Source organism: Periophthalmus magnuspinnatus, chromosome 14 (assembly GCF_009829125.3).
Source record: "Periophthalmus magnuspinnatus isolate fPerMag1 chromosome 14, fPerMag1.2.pri, whole genome shotgun sequence".
Taxonomy (NCBI): Eukaryota; Metazoa; Chordata; class Actinopteri; order Gobiiformes; family Gobiidae; genus Periophthalmus; species Periophthalmus magnuspinnatus.
This window is the reverse complement of record NC_047139.1, coordinates 32,237,173-32,245,086: the sequence shown is the minus strand read 5'-3', so window position 1 is coordinate 32,245,086 and position 7,914 is coordinate 32,237,173. Positions and strand designations below refer to the sequence as shown.

At 38.6% G+C, this 7,914-nt stretch overlaps 1 protein-coding gene across 1 annotated transcript; it reads left to right on the top strand.

Moving 5' to 3' along the window:
- sdf2 (stromal cell-derived factor 2) lies at positions 1-7,696 on the top strand. The gene is made up of 3 exons (XM_033978370.2): positions 1-238; positions 1,373-1,569; positions 6,451-7,696. Exons 1-3 carry the CDS (start codon positions 55-57, stop codon positions 6,742-6,744), a joined length of 675 nt encoding a protein of 224 aa, XP_033834261.1. The 5' UTR covers positions 1-54; the 3' UTR covers positions 6,745-7,696.
- The last annotated feature ends 218 nt before the right edge of the window (positions 7,697-7,914 follow it).

Below are 7,914 nucleotides of genomic sequence, written 5' to 3'. Positions count from 1 at the left end.
TTTTCAGTGACGTAGAGTTATCGGGTAGATTGTGAAGGACTGAATAGCCAAAGAATGGGCGTTTTAAGCTGTAATTTTCTTCGTATCTCGCTGTCATTTTTTATATTCATCTTATCATGTCTGTTCGGTGTGTGTTTGGGTTCCGAGTTGAGCTTTGTCACATGTGGATCAGTTATTAAGCTGTTGAACATAAAGCATAACGTGAGGCTCCATTCACACGACGTACGCTACGGCTCCGGTGAGTTTCGGACCACGTTACATTGCTTACATTTTTACTCATATTTTTTTTAATGTATTTTTTTAAATAATGGTAGACTATAGCGTAGAATTGTAAAGGTCAGTGTTTGCTACACACGGAGTGAGTGGAACAACTGATGAAATCTGTCTCTTAATAACTATATAAAAACGATTTTAGTAACAAATGAGAATTAAAAATGCAAGCAGTAATAAAGGGCCCTCGCAACCCTTGCGACCACGGAAGAGCATCCCACAGTGGGAGGGCTGTATATCAACCTTAGCCTGATATGTGATTCAATATTTCCAGTGTCAGGTTGGGGATAAATGTTTACAGCCCATTGTAACTTTGCTGGGGGCGCTGGAGAGCCATATTTAAAGATAGATTTTTTATGCACACAGCATTTTATTCAGCTCATCAAAACACACATACACTACATTGGGTTTCTCTGAATCTGACGATGTTTGCAAAAGTTACGGGAATTTTTATGCTTTCAAATTGGCTGCGTCGTTAAGAGCTCATTATCACCGCACCCTGAGACGTATGTAAATTATTTTAACAATTTTTGACGTCAGATATGATTATGATGCTGCCTCAGTTTGGAGTCTACCAGATAAAAACCTCAGGTTTGTTAAAGTACGAGTGCTAGATTTTGGACATCTGTATAATTGGATTCAACATGGCCGCCACTCGCCCTCCTCGCACATTTGGCTCAGGTGCTAAATATGTTGGTTAACAATACTGAATTTAAATGCCATGTTTGAGTACTGCAGTGCCCTTGGTCAAAGTTCTCCAAACCTTTGAAGAGTTTGGTTATCCCGGTGACTATATTGGATGATATTATGGCAGTCGATTGATCTACAAGAGATCAAATGTGCCTTAATTAAATGTCTGGTTTCAAGATTATTATTATTATTATTATTCACTCAAACTGCAGTTAAAGGTAATCCTGACCAAACAACGCTCAAGATCTGGAGATGAGTCCCTGGGTATGGCTCTGCTTCTGACAGGTTGTCCCAGAAGCATTGATTGAAGGATGGGTCAAATGTAGAAAGTACATTTCCCTACAGGGACAGTTAAGTGTATCTTAGCTTTAAATCAATTTCTTCGTCTTTCTGTTTAAATGTTTGCGTGCAGGTAGCGGGCAGCAGTCTGTAACTGGGGTTACAGCAGTAGAGGACAGCAACAGTTACTGGAGCATTCGTGGGACAAGGGACACCGCATGCCATCGTGGGACTCCGGTCAAATGTGGCCAAACCATTCGACTCACTCACGTCAACACCAGACGCAACCTCCACAGCCACTACTTTGCCTCTCCTCTCTCCTCCAATCAGGTGAGGACTAAACAAACTTCCACAAGAATCATGAGAGAAACTGCAAGCAGTGATAAAGGGCCCTTGCAACCCTTGGGACCACAGAAGGGCACGTCACAGTGGGAGAGCTGCATATTAACCTTAGCATGACGTGATTCAATATTTCCAATGTCATGTTGGAGATAAATGTTTACGGCTCATTGTAACTTTGCAGGGGGCACTGAAAAGACATTTTTAAACATGGAATTTGAATCCACACTCATTTCATCCAGCTCATCAAAATACACAGACTCTACGTTGGGTTTGTCTGAATCTACAAAACTTACAGGAATTTTTATGTTTATTATTATTATGTTCTTTTGTTAACAACTCATCATGACCACACCCTGATACTTATGTAAATTATTTTAACCGCTTTTGACTCCAAATATGTCCTGATGATGCTGCCTCAGTTTGGAGTTTGTGGGATAAAAACTCTAGGACAAGTTTGTTAAAGTATGAGTGCTCAATTTTAGACATCTGTATTATCAAAATGGCCACCTTCACATCAGTGTTAGGGTGTGGTCCCCATAGACTTTTTTTGCTCACAATCACATAAAGGGTGTGCATACCAAATTTCATTTTTCTATGACAAACCAAAATTTTCTGCCCCGTTACAACTGAGAGGTTTTTTTTTGTTTTTTTTTTAAGATAGAGGTTTAAGTAGCATATCATAATGGCCAGGTCATTAAAATACACAAACACACTTTTGGTGACCCTTTTGTGACCCCAGCCTTTGAGACAATGGATGGAAATTAGCCTTTGGCTATAATACAGTGTGTCTGCATTCATGTTGAATCATGTCTGTTCATTAACAGCGTTGTCCCAATCAAATAAATAAAAACATTGGGCAGTTTGAATCTAAAAAACGGTCGCAAAGTTTAAAGGGATTTTTCACTTTGCTGCTTCGTTAAAAGCTCGCCATGACCATACCATGACCTCACCCTGAGACTTATACAGATTCTCTTAACAACTTTTGACCGAAGTTATGTCCTGATGTTGTAGCCTCAGTTTGGAGTTTGTTGGATAAAAACCCTAGAACAAGTTTGTTAAAGTACGAGGTCTAGATTGCAGCCATCTGCATATTTTGATTCGTTGGAGATAGGGTGTGGTCCCCATAGAACATTTTGCTCAGGATCACATAAGGAATGACTCTCCCAAGTTTCACCGGATTATGTAAAACTTTTTTTTTTTTTTCCCACTTCCCATTGACTTTTTTGAGGCGTGGCCCTACAAATGTGTATGTAGATAGGCCGTGGTCTTCATTGGTATTTTTGTTAAGAATGATATAAAGGGTTTGTATTGTATTTGTCTACAACAAACTAAATTCTTCGATCCCATTTTAACTTTGCAGGGGGTGCTGGAGAGCCACTTTTAAAGATACAAGTTTAATTCATATATCACTATGTCCAGATCACCAAAACACACAAGGTCTACATTGAGTCCATCCACATCTGACCATTTTTGCAAAAGTTACAGGGACCCAAAGGACAAAACAATGTGGTCTACTCCATTCAGTGTTGACAAGACTTTACATTGGTGAAACTAAAGACCCGCTCCAAGAGAATGTATCTACACTGTTGCGAGAGCTCCTTGGGACCCAAGTCCACCGTATATCTCCATTTCAAACCCACTAACCACTCTTTTGAAGATGGTGAGCTACAGATCTTGGCCAAAGAAAATAAATTGTTGTTAGGAAAGACAATTGTTCCTTGAACAGGAATGGGGAGCCTCAGACATCATCTACCCCTTATCTATAACGCCATGCAAACAATAGGGCTAGCGAGAATGCTAATAGGTGCAAAATTACTTACTTTTTTGCATGTGTGTCACACTTAACTGTTTCAGATCATCAAACAAATTTAAATATTAAACAAAGATAAACCAAGTGAACATAAAATGCAGTTTTTCTGTAATGATTTTATTTGTTACAAGAAAAATACTATCCAAACCTGCATGATCCTGTGTGACAAAGTAATTGCTTCCCTTGTTAAATGATGAGATAACTGTAATTAATCATGTTATTATGGAAAGTTGAGATCAATTTCATAACCACAGCCAAGCCTGATTGCTGCCAGACCTTTCACATCAAGAGATCACTTAAATATAACCTGTCTAACAGGTGAAGGAGGCCATATTGGACCCAAGACATCATGCTGCGATCCAAAGAAGTTCAGGACCAGATAAGAAGAAAAGTAATTGGCATGTCTCAGTCTGGAAAAGGTTACAAAGCCATTTCTAAATCTTTCCAAGGCGCAAGCCACTGCTGACAAAAAAGAGCATAAAGACTCATCTTTCAACTTTTTGGAAGTGCATCCCGTTACATCTGGCATAAAATGAACAAAGCATTTGATAAAAAGAATATCATGCCAACAGTGAAACATGGTGGTGGTAGTGTCATGGTTTGGAGCCGCTTTGCTGCTTCAGGACGACTCGCTGTGATTGAAGGAAACATGAGCTCTGCTCTCTACCAATAAATCCTGAAGGAAAATGTCTAGCTATCAGTTTGTGACCTCAAGCTGAAGCGCCCTTGGTTTCTGCAGCAGATCAATGATCAAAAGCACACCAGCAAGTCAATTTCTGAATACCAAAAATTAGGGTTGTGGAGGGGCCTAGTCAAAGTTAGGACCTGAACCCAATAGAGATGCTGTGGCATGACCTTAAAAAGGAGGTTTATGCTCAGAAACCCTTCAATCTGGCTGATTTAAAAGAATTCTGTAAAGAAGAGTGGGCCAAAATTCCTCCACAGGAATGTGAAGGACTCATTGCCAGTTATCGCAAACACTTGACTGCAGTTGTTGCTGCTAAGGGTGGTTCAACCAGTTATTAGGTTTAGGGGGCAATTACTTTTTTACATGGGCCATATAGGTTGAGATGCCTTTTTTCCTTTTAATAAATAAAATCGGCACTTAAAACTGCTTTTTATGTTTACTTGTGAGTTATCGTTGTCTAATATTTAAGTTTGCTTGATCTGAAATGGCTAAGAGTGTAGAAAAAGTAAGAGATCGGTAAAGGGGCAAGTACTTTTTCACAGCACTGGAGTTCCACAGGTGGTTCTCGAATTAACTCAAATGTTTTCAGTAAACCTATCAAAAGCTTCCAAAAACATGAGTTCATCATCATCTTCTGTGTTTTCCCAAATTGTTTAAATGCATAGTAGTCTTATTCTATGTAAACCTCTGACTTTGAAGAAAGTAATGAAACATTGTCTAAAAATCCTCTAATTATTCTGGCGGTTAGCAAATAAAAAAAAAAAAAAAAAGAACAAAATAATTAAATAATTTTGGTCATCCTAATTTACCTTAAAACAGAAAAAGTTTAGTCTGATTTTTATGTCAGACAGACTGAGGGAAAAAAAATTGTCTTTTTATATAGTGTATGTAAACGTCTGGTTTCAACTGTATGTACAAACCAGCAGTGGTAAATATGCATTCATTTAGTGGATCTCCCTGATCTGTTTCTGTGCCAGAGCCACAATAGAAATCCTTTAGTCATGTTTAGGGCAGATTCAACACAGAGATCCATTAAATTAACACAAGTGCTCAAGTTTCAAGAGAAAACTTAATGTTAAATGTATGCTTACAAGTAGTGTTGTCCTTGAATAAAATGTTACATATGTACAATCACAATACAGTGCCAAAGGTGACAACAAAATTAACTGTTAAAACTAGAACTATCATTTGTGTACCCCAGAGTGTACCCCAGAGTGTACCCCAGAGTGTACCCCAGAGTGTACCCCAGAGTGTACCCCAGAGTGTACCCCAGAGTGTACCCCAGAGTGTACCCCAGAGTGTACTCTGGGGTACACTCTGAGTAGACTGAGTAGTACACCCCAGAGTAGACTCCTCCGTGTCAGAATCTATCCTTATTTGTCATTTCATTGTGTTTTTGTGTCTCTTAAGTAATGTGCAGCAGTTTTGAATGGCAAACTGGTTAACGTTTTTCACATTTTATTTACAGTAGACCTGTGTTTGATAACAAAAGTGAAGAACACACTTAATTTTTTATTATTTTCAGAGATTTTGTGAACATGAAGCACTAGTCAACTAGTTAGAATCAGAATTACATTTATTCATTACATGCAGCTGACCAGCAGAAGAAAAGTTATAGGAAGGTTATGAATACTGAAATGAAATCATTGTCACACAAAAAAGTGCAGATTTATTGGATTTTTTTTTTTACTTCCTGGGGAAAATAAGCTTGCATTATTACTTCAATATCCCTGTCTTAAAACTGCACTGTGCTATAGGAGTAACCTATATTGTTTTAAAGATGTGCAATGGTTGTATTATCTTGTTGAAATTCATAGATGGAGAGAATTCACATTAAAAGTCCCTAGTATCCTGCCTCTCTCATCTTCTTTTCTTAAACCTCCCAGTTACATTTTAGTGATTGATATTCTCTCTAGCTTGATTCCTTGCTAGTGTGTGTCTGTCTGGAGAGCTTTTCTAAGTGGCTGGCACTATTTGGCACAGAATGCTTCTCATTGGCGATGGGTTTCTTTTCATTACACTTTAGAAATACTCAGAATGAATAATTTACAATACATGAATAATGACATTGGTAAGAGTACATGTTCAGTGCAAGTTGGATAACGTTTAAAATAGTTTGAAGGACATTGCTGGGTAGAATTGGAGAATTTTTATAATCACTACTCTGCAGTAATGTTAATTGTTTTAAACATTGATTTAATGTTAGTTTCATTTAACTTATTCAAGCAAGACATCTTATATACCCTGAGATGTTTCCAATTAACAGATGTTTTCCACATTTGTCAAGCCTTATTAGTATCTCCATATTGCCCAGCCCAAGAATAAAACACGCATACTTTTCCATGTGTAACATTGTGAACCTTCTATGCAGGAGGTGAGTGCATTTGGCGAGGAGGGTGAGGGCGACCACTTGGATGAGTGGACCGTGCAATGCAGCAGCAGCGTATGGGGGCGAGAGGAGGCAGTTCGCTTCAGGCACAGAGCCACAGATGCCCTGCTCTCTGTAACTGGCGAGCAGTATGGGCGACCCATCCAGGGACAGAGGGAGGTGCACGCTATGTCCAGCCCCAGTCAGCACAGTCTGTGGAAGGCCATGGAAGGTGTCTTCATGAAGCCCAGCGACAGTGCAGCATTCAGGGAGGAGCACATCCATACCGAGTTTTAGTGGACTGTCCCAGCTGATTACTGTCGGTATCTGCCCCTGACAGTCTGCTCTGTCCTGTTTTATTACGACTACACCAGCACCCTTCAAATGTGCCTCTCTGCCCTCATGCTCACCCTATAATTTTTTAAACTGTAAAAAAAAGTCTCTGCATTAAAGGGCCCATATTATGCTATTTTCTAACAAACATACTTGGAGTTTTGTTTCATTCACACTTGTTTAACACATAAATCCTGCATATTTAGGCTTTTTAGGCTTTTTCTGTCAAAGAGAAAACATTCTGTTCCACCTTGTGATGTCATGTAGTAATACATGTAGTAGTCCTCCACTGTGTTTTTAAACTTCCTTTCACTAGAATCATTTGAATAATTTCAGCCCTGGAATTGCCCATCTCTACTGAACTAAAGGCAAAAGGAGCTGTTAACTTAAACAGCTCCAGGAATCTGAAGACTATCACCACTGCACAGGGCTTTTGCTGTCACATCGGGGGGACTGGTTCAGAGCATTTTACGTCATGTTTTTGTTAATTGCTTCAGTATTCATGTGGAGAGAGGGTCGGCTCAAATGATTTCTACTCTGCCTCCTTTTGTTGTTTTCAGCCAGACAACAAATACGCTGCCTAGCAAATCAGTATTTTTCATAGGACACACCTCAACGATTGGGGTTGTCTCATTTACTAAGAACAAAACAAGAATTTTGTTCAGTACAGAACTTGTTTAAATCTTTAACATCATTGTTTTACATTGATGCTATTTGTGTTGCAAGTTTTATCTTAGCAACCAGCCTGTAAGAAATACCTCAAATTAAAGTGTTTTTTTTATGCATAAGAATAACGTTTTACTGCTGTCTGTATTTTAAGAGGTATTTTCACATGAGCAGCAAGAGTTCCCAGAACTATTCATGTTTACCTTATAAACTGGCCATTAAAAAGTTGTTTTAGTTGCTGCAGCAATCTTAATACACTTAATACACTTAATACCTCTTCTGTTTTGCAGATATATGCAATTTATGCTACTATGACCTTTTGTGTTTATTGACCATTAAATCCTAGAAAGATAATTTACCATAAAGTCTTATAGTGCTTTAAACTATCCTCCAGCATTTGTGTAAATTTGAAAACGTAAACAGTTACAGTAAACAGGTTACAGGTAAACCCACTTGTAAATGTCTCCT

Coding starts and splice junctions, on each gene's coding strand:
- sdf2 (XM_033978370.2), top strand. CDS start 55: ATGGGCGTTTTAAGCTGTAATTTTCTTCGTATCTCGCTGTCATTTTTT. Junction 239..1,372: donor CGACGTACGCTACGGCTCCG/GTGAGTTTCGGA, acceptor GTTTGCGTGCAG/GTAGCGGGCAGCAGTCTGTA. Junction 1,570..6,450: donor CTCCTCTCTCCTCCAATCAG/GTGAGGACTAAA, acceptor CCTTCTATGCAG/GAGGTGAGTGCATTTGGCGA.